We start from the raw sequence: 21,473 nt of genomic DNA on the forward strand, positions 1-21,473 counted from the left end.
CAAAATTACATGTTATATTAAAATTTAGAAGTACGCCTTAATTGGATTGTTTAAGGTTGCAACCTTATGGAAACCGCACCCCTAGTAATTTAATTCAACTAAAGACATTTTTCCCAAGTCTGCTTTCATACTTTAATAAACGTACCATATGTCTCATTAAATAAGGTGACATGCGTCTCCATTCACCTTTACACATAATGAAGGGATCCAGTGATATTTGTCTAAAGAACTTCCTCTTTCGGTAAATGTCACAATTTTCCTTGGACCTTTGATACAAATTACGAATTCATGACCTACCATTCTCTACAAATTGTGCACCAAGTCCCGGTCCAGTTCAACAGAAATGCCTTCTCCCATAATGATCCACTCAACAAAACACTAGTATAACAAGTACAAGGCCAGTACATCACCCCTAGTGTTGGACCATGTAGGGCCACGTACGGCCCTTATGGCCCACATGAGATCCATTAGCCATTTGGACCTCACATGTGCCATTATTTCTCTGTGTTTTCCAAAAAAATGATTCATGCCCAAGACCTTACGCTCCACATGCCTAGGCCTAGGCGGCTGTTTTGGGTAGATGTACTTGGGCGGGCGTTGAGGTGGATGGGGATGTAGGTTTTCTTTTTAAAAAACAAAAAACCAAAATGATAATAGAGGTAATTTTGATCTCCAAAGGTTTAAATAGGTTATAGGGGTTATTTTCAACCCGCAGTTAAATGAATAATTCCGTAAACCCTCAATCTCTTAGCTACACCTATTTTTTTAAATCAAAAGTATTTTTGCGGTTTGAAGAAGCTTCCTAAACTATTCCACTTATTGTGAAATATGCCTCTTTCTGATAATCAAAAGTATTTTTAGTGGTTTGAAGAAGCTTTCTAAACTTTTCCATTTACTATGGAATATGGAGTGTTGGAGACTATTACTAATACATATCTTATAAGACTTTTTAAATTTTGTCTGGTTTAAATTTAAAATTTTGAACAAGTTTATTCTCAACATGCAATATGTCATATGTTTATATAGTATAAAGTATGTTCTAATATTTTCAAATGCAATAAATTAAAAAATTGATATAAATATATGTACATATATTATCTATCTATAAAATTGTACTATAGGGCACCCAAAGTTCTGGGCACTGGGCGCTAGGCTGGCTGTCTAGTTTTTTTTTAAACCTTGGTCATCCTTTGTCATTGTTTAATTGTTTCCATTTTCCACCAATTTACATTGTAGAAAAAGTTTCTGAAAATATCAAAAATACTTTAAAATCATATTTCGTTATCATCCATCAAGTTAAGTTAGTTCATGTTTCCAAAAAAAAGTAGAAAGCGAATTTCGGTAATCAGGGGTTCGATCTTTTATTGAACTACGGCATTCCATACGGCCCATAGTACACCCTACCACCACACTCTCAAACCAACCCAAAGGAACCCATGGCCCACAATCACGTTACGTCCTTAGGACCATGCTCCGACTAGTGCCGAAATTCACTATACTAGACTTGAGTTACGATGGTGAAAAGTGGTGTTTTCAATTTGTATGCGTGCTAACTTCTTTTTGGCCAAACTTATGCCAACTCTTCTGTTAGATGAACTTTTAAATTTTGATCAAGCTTTATTGGTTAAAACAAAGTTGTTGCATTTCTCACACTGCTTAAGACAAAGCAGTTGTATCTCTCATTGTGTCTTAAGTCTGTGAGAGACCTTCTGCCGTAGTTGGCCCACTTTTTATCAACCTTTAACCGTGCTTAAGACAAAATAATTGTGGTTTTTTAGCATACTTAGTCAAAGCCTTTATCAAACAAACTGTGGCTAATATAGAAGGGTGCGGTTTGTATAGAGCCTAAGCTCTAAACAATCAAATTAGAGCCTATTGAAAAATGTGATTTCAATACTGGAAATCTTTGTAATAGCCTTAAAATATATTTTTATTTTTATTTATAAAGTTTAAAGCTTCAAAAATAATGTAGATCGACAGGTCTATGAAACTTGAAAATCTTGAAAATTGACAGTCCAAAAATACGTTACAAAATACAATATTTTCAAAACTTGAAATCCATTTTTTTCTCATGTCCATGCATCTTGATGTCGAGATGATCAGTTTGAGGATATTTGGGCATCAAAACAACGACTTCCAGTGAAACTTTTGTAGTAGGCTCCAATTTGATTGTTTAGAGCCTCGGCTCTATATAAAAGACCATTACTGAGGCTGCCCTAGCTCCTTATCAACCTTTAACTTCAGTCAAGAAAAGTTGTATTTTCGGTTCCGGCCAAGTTTCTGAGAGACCTTGTCTCCACTTTTGTCCATCGTACACCATTAGAAATCATTCTTCAGGCCTTTTTCTCCCGTGTCATGTTTTGCTTCGGTGAACTAGTGCCAGTCAAACTTTTCAGAGGCCCTTTTCTTCCAATGTTTGGTTTTCTCGCCGACTAACTATGGAAATCTGCACAACGAGACTAGTTACTTTTTATACAAGAAGATCACAATGATAGATGATCATTAGATTTGAAATCAGGTTGTCAAGAATGTAGATAAGCACAAATTCAAATAAATGTTTTTGAATGTTGTGACACTTTCAGTTAGCTTTCATCCAAGGGTACAGTTTGTATAGAGCCGAGGCGCTAAACAATCAAAATAAAGCTCACCTTCAAATAGTATAAAAAAATGTAGTTTCAATACTCGAAATCTTTGTAATGGCCTTAAAATATATTTTCATCTTTAATTATAAAATTTAAAGCTTAAAAAATAGCGTAGATCGAGCCAATTTATAAAAACTTGAAAATCTTGAAAATTGACAGACCAAAAATGCGTTACAAGATGCACTATTTTCAAAACTTGAAATCCATTTTTTTCTCATGTTCATGCATCGTGATATTGAGATGATCAATTTGAGGATATTTAAACATCAAAACAACCTCTTCTAGTGAAATTTTTCAGGTGCGCTCTAATTTGATTGTTTAGAAACAATCTCTTCTAGTGAAATTTTTCAAATGCGCTCTAATTTGATTGTTTAGAGCCTAGGCTCTATATATATATACTTTTTCCTTCATCCAGTGGCTAGAAATATTGTGAACTCTTTATACTATAAATAAATACTCGTATAGTATAAAATACCTCAAAGTTTCAATCAGCAATCATTCATCATGGTTAACTGAAAAACCCACATATATTAAGATTTATCCAATAGTTCTCATTGAAACTTGGACGGCACCAAAGCTTGTCTCAAACATGCAATTCCAATAACATACACAGGGTGTCCTCATCACGACCTATTTGCATTTTTGGATTTTTCAAATGAGAGACTGAATACTTTGAAGATAGTGAGAGTATCTTTTGCCTCCAAATGCAATAGTTTAGAAAAAGATGTCCTTTCAAGCCACCATGAGTTCAAATTACGCTTCTGGTACTGATTACCACAAATTGCAGCGGGCCAAGTTTTACTTGGGACTTTAGACCTTGATCTTTTCACCTTGTCATGCAACTTTGCCTCATTCATAATTTTTTATCTGAGCTTGGGTTTAGGGGGCAGCAGCTGGGTTCTAATAGCACTACGTCTCAAGTTCTATTCCTACGGGTAAGAACCCTATATCCTCCAAACTAACTAAATAAATAAATAAGTACTTTTTTATCTTGGTTACTACCCACCATTATACGATTTTTTCCACAAATAAACTTGCAACCACCCCAATATTTTAACCACCCAAAAAAAAGGAGTTTCACTTTCGAGGACCCAATGCCAACAACTTTTATCCTTTTGGCCAACTAATTTTACATGCTGAGAATCAATCCGTTAATAACAAAAGCACAGAGGTGCCATCGTGCCCTTGGGCATGATCGATTTAGTAGATCTCTTTGGCATGAACTTCGAATGTTTGAACATAAATTAATGGAAAATTATTGTGCGCCTCATGATATGAAACACATTTAAAACCACTGGAACCACATTTCTGCGTTAGATTCAGTCATTTACAACTTCCAAATCGTGCAAATCTGATTATCTATGACGAGGAAAAATGAAGGGTGCAAAAAGAACATCTTAATAAACTACTTTAAAAGCTTAAAAAAATTATATGTTTTCAGATTGATTATCATGGTGGTCGAAATCATCGACATGTGAAATTATGGATCCAAAGTCTATCTCAAAGATATATTTTAGTAGAGGAACCACACGCCTAGGTGCTTCGGCTGTCGTTACCAAAATATTACATCGATTCAATTAGTTAAACATCCAAAATACCATTAACTTCAATGCACAATGGATGATGTCCCCAAAAAGTGCAATTTGAATGATAGCTACACATAAGATCTGCTAAATACCCAAATTCGAAAAATGGCGACAAATAAGATGGGTATTGAAGTGTATCTGCAACAGCTTCTGTCTACTTTGGTTGTAAAATTCATTAAGAAAAAATAACAAGATGGAGCTTCTAATACTAGATGAGATTTAAAAAACCGCTAAAGAAACCAAGGATATCACGCAAAGCAAATACTGTGCCATTCAACAAGCCATCTCATATTTTTTACTGTTCTGGATTATAAGCGAGACTGTCAGGGAATGGACACAGGGTAAGAACTTTTTATCTCTTCTATCTACAGAATAGATTTCTGTCAGCAGCTTATTTTCCTTTCTCGACTGCAGTGTCTAGTATACACTTTTGTCTTTTCTGTTATTTATTTTTCTTTTGTGTGATACAACAACAGAGCTTCCAAATATGTCAAACATCCAAGTGACACTCATGTCTACCCTTGCTTAATTTGGAAATTTCAGAATTAACCAACCTCCTATAGACTTCAGAGCAGGAAACCAAAAAGGTTAATGTAACATCTTCCCATACAAAATAGAAAAATAAAGAGTATTAAGACACACTATACCACCATCACATGTTTAGCTGAAACGAGAAAACTGTGATGAATTAGCTATCCATCACCAAATACAGAATAGCAAGTATGCATGAGCTTCTCACCTATATTTCATACAAAAATTTGTCAACTCGTGTAGCAGTTCAAAACAAGCGGTATAAAAGAGAGCACGAGAGGAGAACAAAAACAGAAAAAAATTATATCACTTACATGTTCTTTTTGCTATCTGAATGAGACAATCTTCGGTCTACAGACTGCAACTGGCTCCTGAGGTTCTGATTGTCTTCCAACAGACGATCATACTCGAGAAGGAAGCCCTCTGACTGCTTCCTCAAAGCCATAGCATTGGTCTCAGCTGTCTTTGCCTCTCTATCCTTTGCCTCAGACTCCAACTGCAACTCCTTCACCTTCTCTTGCAAAGCTGCTATGTCTTCTTCCAATGCCCTTCTGTTACTATTACTGTTATCCCCAGAACCTCCAGCACTTTTTCCCTCTCCTGAACTTCTGATCTGCTTCCTCAATATACGCAGTTCCGTCATATGGTGGTGCATTCGGTCGATCATCAGCGTAAGGAAAAGGGCATATCCTGTATAATATAAACACATTTGTTTACATGCAAAAAGTAGAGCTAAAGCAAACATAGATCCAGTAGTTAGGTAAAAAAAATTGACTGCTTTAGCAAAAGGCTGCATGCATATGAAGCCAAGTCCAACTTAACTAAATGAGCAATACCACCACTGCCATAACCGAAGACTTGTTTTCAGAGGTCATACAGAATTAGGCAACAAAATCATCAAAAGCAAAATGGGAAAGAAAACAAGATGCATCTAGACCTGCTACTTAACCAATTTAAGTGACAAAAGAATATATTTGGTTCTTTCTATGTGCCCCTTCACTACTTTTAAACAAATGAAATTAAAATCCTGGGATATAGCGAAATATGATGCCAGGCTCTACACCTGTAAGATAACCATTTTAAATCTTCACGAAATAATTAGCTGTCTACAGGTTGCACTAACAGATAGTAGAACTGAAAGAAGAGCACAACCATTTGTATTTTGTGCTAATAGTGGGCAAGCATGTTCAAGACAAATATAAGGATACTATGACACGGTAATCAATAAATAACTAACTAAAGTAGCTGAAGGATAGGAATTGAAAGGTTAATGAAGAATTCAATACTTATGTAGCTCCCTACAGAAATAATGGTAAAATTGACCATCTAACAGCTATCTAGCATTAGTATTTCTTCTCCAATTTGACATGGTATCAAAGCAACCTACGGTTTCCAGTTTTTCTCAGTTTTTGAGCAAATAAACTTGGAGAGGTCAATTTGATCACTCGAATGGTTGGCAGAAGATTGATAAAGGTCTACATTGTCAAGATCTTCTTATCTTCCTACACTTGCTGACATCATCATTGGCATTAGTGACCACGTACATGCTGACATCATCACTTGCGCAAATCAGGCAAAGAAGGCCACATTCTTAGATGAATTTATTAGTTAACTTTTCATTGTCAAGATCATATCTTCCTACACTTGCTGACATCATCGTTGAGCGACCATGTACATGCTGACATCATCACCTTGCTCAAATCAGGCCAAGGCGGCCACATTCTTAGATGAATTTATTATAGTTGACTTTTCCTGAATTTTTAAAGTCCTTTTTTGAGGGTTTTTGAAAGGTTTGAAGGTGACGGACCACCAGTAGCCATTTTTGAGTTTTCTAACTTTTCCAGCATTGAAAGCAGCTTAAACGACTTGAATTCTGACCATTTTGAGAGGGGCAAATTTTTCACTCTATTTATAAGGTTGGATAAGATCAAAGCCGGATCTAAAGATTTCATTCGCATTTCTCTCAGCCACATGTCCTGTTTCTCTTCATCTTTCGAGTTTTGGCCCATGTTGCTCAACATTTGGGCATTTCATCATTATGGATCTGGTAAGGTTTTTGGTCATTGCTTTTGATCTTCTATTACTTTGGTGAAATCATCTTCTTCAAGCTACAATCGAGGCTTCTTTCTCACTACTTTGTTTGTATTTTCCAGCCGACAGTCATGTTCCCTATGTCACATATTCCACTAATACCATGCCAGTTCTTTCATTCAACATCTTCTTGTTCGTTTAAGTGTTTCACCTTAAACCCTCCAAGTGTTTCACCTTAAACCCTCCAAGTGTTTGCAAGAGTTCCTCAATTCAACCAGAATGCTGCTGAACATCATATCAAGAGTTCCTCAATTCAACCAGAATGCTGCTGAACATCATATCACTCGTTGGCTCCAACGCCATTGCAATCCTCACATCCCATTGCTATCAAACTTGGTGGCTCCATTTACACATAATGGTCATTTTTGATGATGAATTCCCAGTCTAGAAAAAACTTACATAGGTGCATTGGTCAAGAAACCTGCAGTTTATTGGATGAGTGGCATGTTACAAATGCCAGATTTTGACTTCGATTGTCAACACGGTGGACCCTCCACTACAGTCCAACTCACCAAACTTCACACACTAAAAGAAGGATGGGACTATTTGCACAGACACTATGTGCACAACTCCACTCAGGAATATCAGATTGAGCTTGAGACTCGGGCAGGAAGACAGGGCAGTCACTCTTGTTAGGAGTTTTAGCCACTCATGATGAGGTATTGGGACCAATTAGCTTTGATGGACCCTTATTTCTTACTCAAGTGTGAGATCAACTTTCGTTGCTATCATAATGGCCAGTACCTTTATCAATTTTTTGTGGTGCTGAGAACTGAGTGTCAGTAGATCAGTGGCTCTATTCTTCAAAGGATCTTTCTGCCTACAGTCGATTCTCAATTCCATCCGCATCGAGCTCATTGCAAATAACACCAGATTCCTCCGGTGTCTCGCCAGCCTTCAATTCCCAGAATCATATAGTGTTTTAATTGTTGCACAGCATCACTAGTCTTCCACACAGGATCCCTCTTCATTTCAGCAAGAGTGCCGGCCCATTAGCTGTTGCCATTGTTGGGCCTTTAGTCATTTGAAAAAGATTGCCCTAATTTGAAGGCCAAGGGACAGTCTTTTGTGAGCCAGCCTCAGAGAAGTCATCTTCATCAGACCGTCACTGCTAATATACCAGAGAGACAGGACATTAGTCAATCTGCTTCTTCTCTTGACAGCATTGTCACAACCCTTGTCTTCACCCCTGACCAGCCACAGCATCTCCTATAGGGCATGACTAGGAAGTCGTCCTAGTTCCCCCAGCCATGTCCGCTGCTTCCTCCTCAAGTACATCTTCTTACCCTGGATCATTGATTCAGGGGCTTCACATCATATGGCCATAGATGACTCTCTTCTAGAACATACATACTGAAAATGGTTCCCCTTTGCCTGTTACACATCTCAGGACCATAGATTCTCGTTCATATCCTTCTGGTCAACTTACTATTCCGATGTTTTCTGAGTCCCCCGTCTTTCTATTCATCTTCTATTAGGCAGCTTGCCAACCTTGGTCATGACACTCGCTTCTCTTTTGTGTTATGAAGGATCGGCATTCAAGGCGAGTGAATGAGATGGCCATAAAAGTGGTCCCCTATATCACCATGAGCTTTTCCAAGTTCTTTTCTATAGGGTGAATGCTTCTGTGAGTTCCTAATACAGTATCTTCATCAGCAGGCTTGACAGTTCTTAATGTTTCTAGTTCTACATCTTCATTTTCATTATGTCATCGTGGACTAGGTCATGCATCAAGATCTAGACTACTGTATATGTCATCATCACGTGTTTCAGGACATTTTTCATTTCATGATATTTCTCATTGTATGGGCTGTAAGTTGGCCAAGTACCAGGCCCTTCCATTCTTAAAAGGGATATAGCTTCTCATTTTCCTTTGGACCTAGTACACTTCGATGTTTATGACCCTACTCTTCCCACAAAAGGGAGATCCTCTTACAATGTTACTCTTGTATGTTGGGGAATGTAGCCTTCAAAGGCCTCGAGAATATATAAAAACTATGACTACAGCCACACTTTACACAATGGGAGGGAAGTCTGTTGGGATTTGAGAGGCATGCTTCATAATGCTTGTTGACTCACTCGGGTTTGGCGGTCTAGGCCCAGAAAATTTGAGTTTAGAAAACCCGTAGCTCTAGGGATAAGGCGAGGGTTTGTAGGGTCATCTCTTGATCAAGTGGGAGAGATGCTTAGAGTGGTTTTTGGCCAGAAGGAATACATACTTCTATATGTGGTAGGTGGCTTGTGAGGGCAAAGGCCAAATCCTCATCATTACCACCGGAAGGCATGTACATATAATAGACAAATTTATGGGAAGCAACCTGAAAGGGCGAAACATGTGCATATGCTGAAGAGAGGATCCCCTACACTACTGCCATAATATATATATATATCCATGTGGGACATGACTTCACCTTAGGGGGGAACCTGGATTCCACATACTAAGCTGGTGTTCTCAATATTTATAGGTTAGCTTTGATGGTCCAATTATGAGCCTCTACGATGGACTGTGGGGTATGGGTCCTATTGGGCTAGTTTGAGAAGATAGCCTGTGGAGCACAGGAACTAGCATAGGTGGATTGCCATATACAGTCACATATACCTTTCCCAATGGATGTATATCTCTTCTACGTTTGTTTAAAAACGTCTTAGAAAATGTATTAATTATAAAAGTTAATTATTTGGAGTGCCCTACATATTTTATTTTTGCATCAGAAATTTTTAATCAAACATGTTTTTCAGCATTAAAAATTTGTGAGCCCTTTCGAAAATACCAAAAGGTCTTTAAAACCTTTCATATGGGCACTAAAAAAACAAAGACTCACGTGATGCCCATATGCAGAAGTGGGGGCTCTCCTAAAATGGGACATGGGGGTCCTATGAGTCTCCCATAAGGTTTGGGAAACCCTAGTATCTCAGTCTCCTTCCAATTCTGTTTGAGAATTAATTCCATATGTTTTCCTGAAAAATTAGGAAACATCATGGATGACTTGCTAACTAACCCCAGCCATGTATACTCACTAATGCTAGCATTCAAGACATATACAATGTCATCAAGTGTCTCCGCCAAAACATTTGAGAAAGATGTCACAAATGATACACGACCTGAGTGCAACAGGCAACATGCTAAGTGAGGAGCAATAGATTTCGGCAATGTTTAGATCATTTCCTCAATCTTGAGAGCAGACAAAGATTATGATAACAAATGAAGAAACATTTTCTCATCTATCTCATCTTCTGGAGTTGGAGGCAGAGCATAGTTCTGCTAGTGAAGCGTGCTCACATCTTTGCCAAGACTCAAACCGAAGGGTCGTAAGAAATCCAAAGGCAAGCCTGAGGGCAACGATCCTCCAAGAAAAAGGAAAGAAAGACTGAGGGTGCAAAAAGGCAAGAATGTTGAACGAAGCGGAGGCAACTACAATGCACCTAGGGACAACTCAGCCATGGCCTGCTACAATTGCAGGAAGACATCACTTCACTCATGAGTGCACCGAGTCAATGCAAGTACGAATAATTAATTCCAGTGAGTTTGATAGTGTGTGCCTAGACGTGTTAGCTGCTCATCCGCTTTCTAATGTAAGGATTGTGGATTCAGGAGACGACAAAACACATAGCGAGGGATGCAGACAGGCTGTTGGAGCCTCAACAAGCTCCAATGGGAGGTGTGAAGATTTTAATGGGAAGCAATGCCGCCAAGGATGCGGTGGATATGGTGACCTATTGTGTACAATTTCAATCTGGTGGGATCATGTTTCCCTGTGATGTTTCTAAGCTCCTGGGATGAAGAGCCTACTTTCAATCCCCTGACTCTCTCGAGAACATTTGATTTCTTTTTTGGGCAATAGAGTACAAATTAAACAAAAAGATCATAGAGTTTTTGTTGGATTTCTAGTTGATGAACTTTTTACTTTCAATATGGAAGATTATTTTTGTTCTAAATCCCCATTCTTCTGTTTAATGATGCATTCTCCTTCCCATTTTCTCAATCTTTATGTTTGTGCATGATGTCTCTGCTTCTATGTTGTGGCACGCAAGATTGGGGCACATAAATAAAGATAGGGTGACCAGAATAATTAAAAGAATGTTTATTACTATTCTCAACCAAAGTAGACTTATCCATGTGTAAACCTTGTTTAATGGGTAAATCAACTAGAAAACCAATTCTTAATGCTCTAAGATAAAAAATAACCCTTAGAAATCATCCATTAAGACATTTCTTGTCCCTTTACTGAGAAGGCTCATGACTAATCCCAATAATTCATCAATTTCATTGGTTATTACTCACACTATGATTATGTGTAATTAATCTCACATAACTTTGAGGCAATTGATTACCTCAAGTGATTTAAGTTGGCTGTTGAGAACCAGTCAAGGAAGAGAATTAAGGTTCTCAGAACTAGCATAGGGTGCTATTACACCCTGAACTATTTAGGAAGTTCTGTTAAAATCATGGGATTTGTCGGCAAAAAACAATTTCCTATAATCTGGAGTAAAATGGAGTTACAAAGAGAAGGCATTTTACCCCTTACGGACATGGTGAGGTCCATGATGGCAAAAGCAAATCTCCTTGTGAGTTTTTGGGGAGATGCTCTGCTGGCTGCTGCAGACATCTTGAATAGGATGCCTTGAAAATTCGTGCCTAAAACCCTTACGAGTTTGGACCAGTAAAAATCTTGAATTAACTATTTGCATAGTTGGGGTTTAGCTGGTTCGTCCATTACCCATCTTAGCTGACCAACTAGACAAGAGGTCCATAGAGTGTACCTTTGCTAGGTGTCCTAAGAACTATCTGGGCGTGTCTTTTGCAATAACTCTGAAGAAGGTGGACTGAGAGATACCGAATTCCATGACATGGACTTTATTGAGTGAAAGTTCCCAAGCGAAAAGTGGTCAATGATGACCCTAGATCTCCATGAGATTATTGAACTTCAAATTAAGGATGGTGAGGAGATTCCTCCAATGGATGACGATAACGGAAATGTTCCCATGGTTGAGGATAGTAAGAGTGAACCACCATTCATTCCTAAACATCTTAGAATGCAGGTGACAGAGTTCCCCAAAGACATTTTGGAATGAAGGGAAGGCTTGACGTGCATCTCCATTGATAATGATGAACCGGGTTCGTATCAAGAAGCTCTGAGATCACCAGATGCAGGCAAATATCTTGCCACAATGGACGAGGAAATTAGTTCCATGGAGAAGAACCAGGTCTTGGAACTCATGGATCTTCCCCTAAAGAGAGAGGCCATCAGGAACAAGGCGGCCCTAAAAATTAGGAGAAAGGCCCATGGAACTATAGATAAGACATTCTCCCCGATGGTGAGAATGGCCTCAATTCATTTTATACTTGACCCCAATGGTGAGAGTAGCCTCAATTCCCTCAATTCACTTTATACTTGCCATTGTGGAATACTTGGATTTCGAACTTTACCAAATGGATTTCAAACTTTCCTTAATGGGAACCTGGAGGAAGAGATTTACATGGAACAACCAAAGGGTTATGAAGTCCATGGGCAAGAGCAGAAAGCATGTAAGCTTGCTAAGTATATTCATGGACATAAGCAATCCTCCAGACAGTGGTACATGAATTTCATATAGTTATGAGCTCTCATGGACTGTCAATGATTGAGCAGGACCACTGTATACATGTCAAACACCATACGAAGAATTTCATAATCCTATCATTGTATGTGGATAACATCCGGATGGCAGGTAACGACAAGGAGATGTTTAATGCCACCAATGAGTGGTTGTCCCCCAATTCTGATATGAAGGACTTGGGCAAGGCACATTATGTGCTTGATGTTAATATCAAGTACAATCGTTCTAAGAGGATCCTTAGTTTGTCTCAGGAGACCTACATTAGGAAAATCCTAAAGCAGTTTAGGATGCACAACTAGAAGACGATTGACACTCCACTCAAGAAGGATCATGCACTTAGTCTAAACATTGTCCATAGACAGAGGCTGAGAAAGATAAGATGTCCCATGCACTGCATGCTAGTGTAGCAGGCAATTTAATTTACGCCATTTGCTATGTACAAGTAGAATAGTTGTTGCATTTGAAGAGATTGCAGGCCAAATTATGAGGTTAACTGTCCAATAACTCCATGCACAAAATTAGGACACAATATCTTGGAATTGAGCTTTGACTAACACAGTCTAAGGACAACTTCAATCAGACTTTGATCAAGCTCTAATGATGATCAATTGCAGAGAATGCAGCAAGAATTGACCAACATTATGGTGAGATATCACCTAATTTAGAGGTGGAGCTACTTGACTTTTGCATGGCTCATGTGTGAGCTTCATCATGACTAGAATTTGGTATATTCATGGCTAGGTTGATGAATCATGAGGATCAGGACATAAGCCACCACCATATAGCAAGGGTTTGATGGCTGCGGTGTGGAACAGAGAAGTTAAGCAGCATGGAGGCAATTTTAATGAGAGGTGTGCCTTGAAATGGACTTCCTTGGTACCCATTAATAGCGATAGCTGGTGGGGATCACATCATCTCTAGAACCTTCTTGGTTCATATTTGGGAGACGCAATCTTAGCCACTAATTTAACTAGTCTATGGAGTGAAGGAAAATGCAATCCAGGCCATCTATTCTTCAAATCAGCTATCATGAAATGAGACGAATCACACACCCTTATCCCTTAGCATCTATACGACATTCCCTTATAATTTGAATCTGGAAAACTATCCCTCCAATTTGCTTAACATCATGTGTGGATGATACCATCCCACCCAATGTGTTAGTGCCACCTCACCCCATCCCAAATAACAACCCATATGAAGCAAGTGCACATGCTCTCTCTCTCTCTCTCTCTCTCTCTCTCTCTCTCTCTCTCTCTCTCTCTCTCTCTCTCTCTCTCTCTCTCTCGCGTCACACATGTGGAATCTAGGAGATAGTACCATATGAGAGAGAGGTGACAAAGTCACCCTCCCATTGTGCGGGGCATGGGGGTGTAGGCCCCATCCATGCTGGTCAAATGCGCCTTATACGTTGGACCAAGGCCATTTGGCCCTCATGTGTGCCAATTTGTCCACATGTCAATGTTTTGTCTTTTTATATCGTTAGAATGCCTTTGTTTTAGCTTGGGAAAAAAATTCTAAAAAATATTTAAAATATTTAAAATATTTAAGAATAATTTTCAAAACATTTATTTAAATTCCAACTTCCCAGATTAAGAAACAATTTTTAAAAGAAAGTAAAGCCAAAAAGGTTAAGATTTTCCAATTACACAAAGGTACTCCAGAACTTCCGAAAGCCAGAGCCCTCGCATTATTTTTTTCAAACCAACCCAATGGAATCCATGGCCTATAGTCTAGACCACAGGGGCTCATGCTTGGTCCATTAAAGTTGGCCAATAGTATCATGACTAATGAACTTGTGTGGATTTCAAGTGCACCCCTAAGGACAAGTCAAGCACCAATCTCCTGTCCTGAATGTGAAAAGGGGTAATATCTTCCGGTACATGTGCAAGTCCCTAAAATAAGAAAGGGGATTTCCTGTTGCAGCTATCATATGCACATGTTGCGGGATTGTATGTCGAGGTTTTCAATCTAGTCCTCAATGGCCTCTCGATCTTCACATAGGAGTAAAATTGTCAACCTCTCAATCATCCACCACTGGGTATAACTCCGACCTCAACAAGGGATGATCCCAAATGAACCCCTGGCTAAAAGGTTTTATAACTCCCATGTATACAAATATGTATACAACGGTGGAGCAACAAAGACCCAAATGACAAACCAAGCTTGAGTCATATGATTGCTACAAGCATCCTAAATCAGGAATTCCCTAGTTGCATTTCTATATTAGATGGGCAATAAGCCACATCTTGGATAGGCCACACACAAAACCATATCTCGATCCTATTGCCTTGGAGGATTGCTCCAATTTGGACAGTTAGGCCTGGATCGGTATCAACCACCCCATCCCGGTTCCCCACTAATTCACTCTTGCTCAAATAAAATATTGAAACATCAACACAAGGCCACAAATCCCAAAAATGTTGTCTCTAGAGTGTTCCACATAATTTGAAGCCCATATATGCCGAAATTGTACAAAATCCATAGAAATGGTAATCATAAATCTTGAAGTCCAAAACAAACTTTGTTCAAAATGAACACCTGAGAATGAATGCACATTAGCTAAAGTTGGCAACAACAATCTCCCCTAAGTTGGAGAGAAGTCATTCTCAAGGCCCATATATGCCAAAATTGTACAAATCCATAAAAATGATAATCATAAATCTTGAAATCGAAAACAAAATTTTTTCACAATGAACACCTGAGAATGAAGCCACATTAGCTAAAAGCTGGCAATAGCAATCTCTCCTAAGTTGAAGAGAAGTCATTCTCAAGTTCCATTTGTTGCATTCTTAGAGGCTTTCATGTTAATAGGTAGAATAGTCCAACCACTAGCATTCACTCTCCGAGTACTAGTTTAAGCATCAAACTCCAAGTCAATCCATTTATTACCACCCACAAACTCGAGTAAGGAAATAATTTTAATATCCCCCAATTTCAAAAATTTGCAAGAAAGTTCATGTTGTTGGTACAAAAACACTTCCAGGCCATTCTCTCTAATTGCACAGGTATTTTGTAGCCCCCTCATATACAACTTCCTACTACCACATTCCCAACATCGGGTGAATCTCATATATATGATCATCGAGTCAAAGTGGCACTGCAAACTCATGATCCAAAAGAACATCCATATACTTATTCTCTTTTGAAATTCATAAAAAGTACTCATTAGGTGGAGGGTAGTGGGTGCGCATAACATGCAGTTTAACTTCACCAAGCATGATTCCAAAAACAATTCTAGTAATTCAATGCCTTCATTGATCATTGCAACTAAGAATATTCACCACTATCATCACATTCACAACTTTCATCACAACTTGAAGCAACTACCAATATCCCACAGTATATGTATCTCAAATTAGACATGAGCCCCATTTTACAAGTAAAAGTAATGAGATAAAAAAAAACCAAAAGTTTCTCAAAAGAAATACAATTAATGTAGCTCAAAAGGCACAACAACTCAAATATTCTAAAGAAATAAATAAAAATTCAATCCCTACTGAAACGATGGACATACAATATATAAGACCCTTTGGTTGGAATCCTTGCCACCTACATATCCAACTTTCTTACTAATATTTTACTTAGTTCGTAACATTTCTTAAATATCCTTTTCAAATCCAATCCTTAAAACCAACAAGAGTCAAGAATAACATTATATTTAACATTCACCAAGGATAGATCCACAAAGAATTGAGCAATACTAGTTACAAACATGTACAATCCAAAAGAACATAGATTCAAAACATAGTTGTTGGAGGTGGGAGAGAGAGCAGGGGATCAATGCTTGCCAAGAGTGCGCAAGTTTTGACATATAAAAAGAGAAATTAAAAAAAAAAAAAAAACTTAAAAGACTAATCACAAATATTTACATAATATTTAGATGCGACATTGATCAATGACAAATATATTTTGTTATACTTGAATAAATTTACTCAAACAAAATATGATAGTAATACTCAGAATTATTAACCTGAGTTTTCTGATGCGCAAGTCCTCCATAATAGTCTGCTAAAGATATTTATTTGACCATAAATGATATCTAAGGTTAAAGAATATTATTTCAGTCAAATGATATACGAGTCCTGCCCTTTTCTTCACTATCCCCATCATTTCATTCTTTTCGAAAAGAATAACGAAAAAGAGCATGAAGTAGAAAGAGCACATAAATATAGAAATATAGATAGACAAGAGATACAGAAACATGTCGGGTTAAAATCCCATACCATTTGTAACAAAAGCTGAACCCAGCGTTCCCTTCATTACATACGAATTTGAAAGCCTTGAATTCAAAACCTTCTATTTTTTATTGGTGTAAATTTAAAAATCACTTTCCTTTGAACAATTTAGGGAACATGGTTGAATAGTTATTGCTTCCCTTTTTTGTATTGATATGCATTTATTGCTTTCCTTTTTTTATAGATATGCTTTTATTACTTATTTTTTATTGACATGCATTTGATTCTTCTTTTCCTTAAAAAATATAAAAAATATAAAAAATATGGACGTGTTGACCACCCCTTTCTTGACAGGGATCACGCTCCTCCAACATGGGATCACAATCGGACTGCAATCGCACTCTGAACAAAGGGACACATCAATGGATCGCCACCGATGTTAGTAGATCCTGAAACTAAGTTTCAAACAACAGTTCTGCAGAGGGTATTTCAATCCAAGGAACAAGAGCTCCTCCAAGGGACAAGAGCTCCTCCAATGAAAAAGTTTCCCTCTACCAGATAAATGTGATTGAACAGAGTCTCCTTAGAATTATGATTGTCAAATTCATGCTTTCACCTTATCTCACAGTAGCTGGAAATGTGCCATGATGCCAGTACAACAGCCCCTGGAATTTATTGGCTAGAGGAAGATTAAAGTATTGGGAGAGAATGAAAGAATGTCGAGGGGAGAATTTTCTTGGCACCAGGATATGCGCAATAACTCTTTCACAATTTTCACTAATTCTATTAGAAATATCTCAAAGCAAATGATGAACTGGAGGACTTCTACCGACTCATGAACCACAACACCATTGGCAAATTGGAAAACCATGCCCAAGTAAGCTACATAAGTTAATTAGGCCATTAACAAAACAAACTTATTCATTGTTATTGGGACTTATCACATTGTAATAAAAGCTATAGAAATACATGACAGAAAAAAAATCGGATGCCTCAAGTTCCATGTGCTATACTGTGAGAGGAATTGCAAATAACCCCTTCTAATTTCATAGCCCAAGGAAAGCAGGTAAAGGAAGTCACTTGGATTTTTTCTTATTAAATACCTTACAGCAATGTATTTCAAGTCTCTCTTCTTACGGATTATGCATGTTTAGGCACATATTTGCTTAGATATTTGTGGCCATACCATTGTTGAAGGTAAATTGAATTTTATTCTTAATTATTTTATCGGTCTACGTGCCTTAATTATTTGCACTTAGATCTATAAAGAAAACTTTGTGTTTCTCAAGATCCAACTGCATCAATAGGATATCAAAGCACATCACTTGCTAGGAACTCTCACATATACGATTTCAAGGCCTTAGCACAATAATCAACAGGAATTGAAGAGACATGTAAATAGACTTGAAGCAGTAATTCATCCATATAAGTTTAATATGATCAACTCCGCAATTAATTTCAAGTTCAAATTGCCTGGCTTGTGCATGAGATGTTGACAGCATATTGAGATCTAACAGTAACGCTCAGATAAACTTCATTTCATCACCAACAATTTAGAAAGGGTATTTTACAATTAAAAGAAAGTTCTTATTTCTTGGCTTGAAAGTACCCTAGAAATCTATTATTGGAACCAACCAGTTACAGTCACATACATATTATGGTTACCATGAAAACAAACAAACAAAGAAGAAAATTAGTTGCATACTCTAGTAGGTATTAATAACATCAACACGCCACAAAGACATCACATATTACCAATAGATTATTGGTTCCTAGGTCACACAAATTGTAACCAAGGAAACTTTACCTTCTATCCTTATTCATACAAAAAAAATTGCATCAAGGCAAAGGTGTCACTGCACTATATAATTAATTACATACAATTTCCATGAGAAAATTAACCGAATTTGGATAATTCTATTCATGAAAGATGTTGTGATCATGGCCTATATTGTCTAAAGAGTAATTCAACCTTTAAGTTATGAGTCATTCTATTGAAGAATATTTGGTTCACAAGTCACAACATTGAATCATTGCATTAGAACAGTAGTACAAATACCATGCATATTCTTCTAGGGTGTAGTCATGTAATACAAAATCACCCAAAAGTCAAAAGTTTCAAGAAACTTCAATTACCACATTCATTTCAGTTGCATTATTTTGAAATAATTTATATGCGGAATCTGAAAAGAGATAACAGTGTTCATCAAAAGAACCATTTAAAATTTATTTTAGACCTTTCTTATGGGCAGCTAATAACTACTTAAGAATCTAAACTACAGAGTAACCTTGTAAACATACAACTGCTATCTCATGCTGCAATGAAAATGCTGGGAGTCAAACAAAGGATGATATACATAATTAACTGGTATAAGGTATAAAATAAATATGATCAGTGCTTAAATGTTCTGAATATATTTCTTATGAATTATGTATTAATCTAATAACAGTGAATATGACATTCTCAAATGAATAGTTACCCATGCCATGAAGAAGGGAAAACCATTGATGTAAATAAATTCAAGATCTCATAAACAACAGCAGATAATCTTTACTAGCACTATCTTAAAAAACAAAACAAATTTGGAAACTGAACCATCCCAAACTCATTCAAAATTTGGCCAGAATTATATACTGATATTATGGTTTATTTGATCGACATTGTTGCTTTATTCCATAAGTTGTTCACTTTTTCTCAACAATAAATTTCGTCTAGGATATGCAAGTACCTTAGTTCTCAAAAACCAACTTTTGTTCAAGAATCATATTGAAGATACCAATTCTAAAACCTGGACAAAACGAAATCATTATCGTCATCAATCACAAACATAGGTGTCATATGATGCCGAACTCATCCTACCAATTTAAAAAGGCAGGAGGAGCCAATAAATGCTAGAACAATAACATTTATCATTACCCAATCAACCACCTTGACGAATTTCACAATGAACAAAGGAGTACAAAGGTTTCATCCTTTTATATTGGAGGAAGATGAAACGGCCCCAAATTTAGACTGGATTTGGGTAGACTTATTAACTTGCAAGACTTATCATCAACTATAACATCTATAGCAAAATCGTAACAATGTCTTCCACGAATTACATATTTTGATGAATTTAATATTGCCATAAAGTACTTGATTCAATCTTAAATTTCTAAAAGGAAGGAAAAGAAGTCTCCACATCCCAAAGATCCATTGCCAAATAAGGGAGTACAAAGAATGACTTGCAAATCAAGAAATAAAAAAAAAGTACCAAAACATTGGTAACTTGCATAAAAACCAATCTGCAGAAGAAATTCACTCAAACGCTTCTAATTGTCCCAAAACATCACAGCAGCAAAACATTCAATTCTGCAACAAGAGTTTTGATCCCAACGAATAACTCAATCCAAACAAATCCAAAAGTAAATGGGGAAAACAAATCAAAAGCATCACATAATAAGCATGATAAGAAAATGAAAACTCATAGTGATCACAGATCTTCTCACGCTCCAGTTTCAATGAATTCTCTGTTCTCGTAAACACAAAAGAAAATCTGGAGAGACAGAGAGAGAGATCCAGAAATACCCATCATTGAGGCCTCGAGCATGTGCTTGCTCATAAGAACCTGATCAGTAGGAGTGATCGAACCCACAGCTGATGCCCTTCTCTGGATCTTCATCACACTGTTAACACTGGAAACCAACACAACAAAAACGGTAGTAGCGAGCGTCTTGACAACAGCAGGGCCCCTCCCTCTCTTCACCCGATCCAATCCTAGAAGAACAAGCTTTCTCAGAGGAGTTCTCACCAGCAGAAGAAGGATCAGAAGCCCTTCTCCAAACAAAAGAGCGAACAGGAGCTGAATCATCCTCACAATTCACTCCTGAAACAGAGGATTCTCGTGTCCTCCTCCTTCCAATCGGATGATAAAACCAGAGAGCGTTTTCTCTCTCTAAAACTGGAGATTGGTGAATTGAATTTTAAGATTTGTTGTAACAAACCAACCGGTCACGTTCAGGGAGGCTTTCCTATTGGAAGTTCATGAGGTGAATGAGTGGGACGGACCAGAGCATGTGGCGAGAGAGAGAGAGAGAGAGACTTTTTGGGATCGTCGAGGCGCAATGAAAGCGGAAGCAAGGTGCAGGATGACTACATTTTTAAATGACCGAAAAGGAAGAGACGAACGGCGGGTCGTGTTTTTCGATCTCTTTATTTAATACGAGTAGGTGCGGGACGCGGTGGAATTGAGTGTGGAATGCGTGGGCCTTGGAAGGAAAATCCCCCTCTCTTCCTTGCGGTTTGGAGCAAGACACATCAGTCATGTCCCTGTTGGACACACATCCATGTCGGATCGGTAAATTGGTTTTGAAAGTCAATCGAATCGGTAATATGTGTCACATAATTTTTTTATAAAATCATTACCTATCTCTAAAAGTAGTGTATTTTTTAGTTTGTAAAAAAAATTAAGAGTCGTGCATTATGTACATTTATTACTTTGTAAAAATAGGTGAATAATGAGATATTTTTTTATTTAGATGTTTGTATAATTATTAATTATAATGAGGATTATAATATTACGTCAAAATAATTTAAAAATATTAGAAAATACTTATATATTATAAGATAAAAAAATTCTTATATAATGTGAAATTAGTATCGCATCAAACATTTATTAATTTTCTTTCTTCGTCCAAATTTACTATAACATAACTAACTATAATATTATACATTGAAATTAAAATGAAATTGTTGGTTTATATTTTATAATTATTTTACTATGAAAATAAGAATAAATATAAAATATCCTATAATATCATCTAATTTAAAAATCTTATTTTCAACTGTAAGAAAAAATAATACATAA

At 37.2% G+C, this 21,473-nt stretch overlaps 1 protein-coding gene across 3 annotated transcripts; it reads right to left on the reverse strand.

Moving 5' to 3' along the window:
- Positions 1–1,592: 1,592 nt before the first annotated feature.
- LOC18436968 (B-cell receptor-associated 31-like protein) lies at positions 1,593–20,797 on the reverse strand. 3 transcript variants are annotated; one of them, XM_011626125.3, is made up of 3 exons: positions 20,195–20,797; positions 5,074–5,449; positions 1,593–2,446 (listed from the first exon to the last, which is right to left on the reverse strand). In XM_011626125.3, exons 1-3 carry the CDS (start codon positions 20,475–20,477, stop codon positions 2,437–2,439), a joined length of 669 nt encoding a protein of 222 aa, XP_011624427.1. In that variant the 5' UTR covers positions 20,478–20,797; the 3' UTR covers positions 1,593–2,436. The 3 variants fall into 3 exon arrangements, with proteins under 3 accessions (XP_011624427.1, XP_011624428.1, XP_088709745.1); XM_011626126.3 differs by lacking the exon at positions 1,593–2,446 and adding an exon at positions 4,647–4,967; XM_088853619.1 differs by lacking the exon at positions 1,593–2,446 and having other exon boundaries at positions 5,028–5,449.
- Positions 20,798–21,473: the final 676 nt, after the last annotated feature.

The sequence above is a fragment of the Amborella trichopoda genome, chromosome 12, assembly GCF_054954075.1.
Source record: "Amborella trichopoda isolate Santa Cruz 75 chromosome 12, AtrichopodaSantaCruz75HAP2 v2.0, whole genome shotgun sequence".
Taxonomy (NCBI): Eukaryota; Viridiplantae; Streptophyta; class Magnoliopsida; order Amborellales; family Amborellaceae; genus Amborella; species Amborella trichopoda.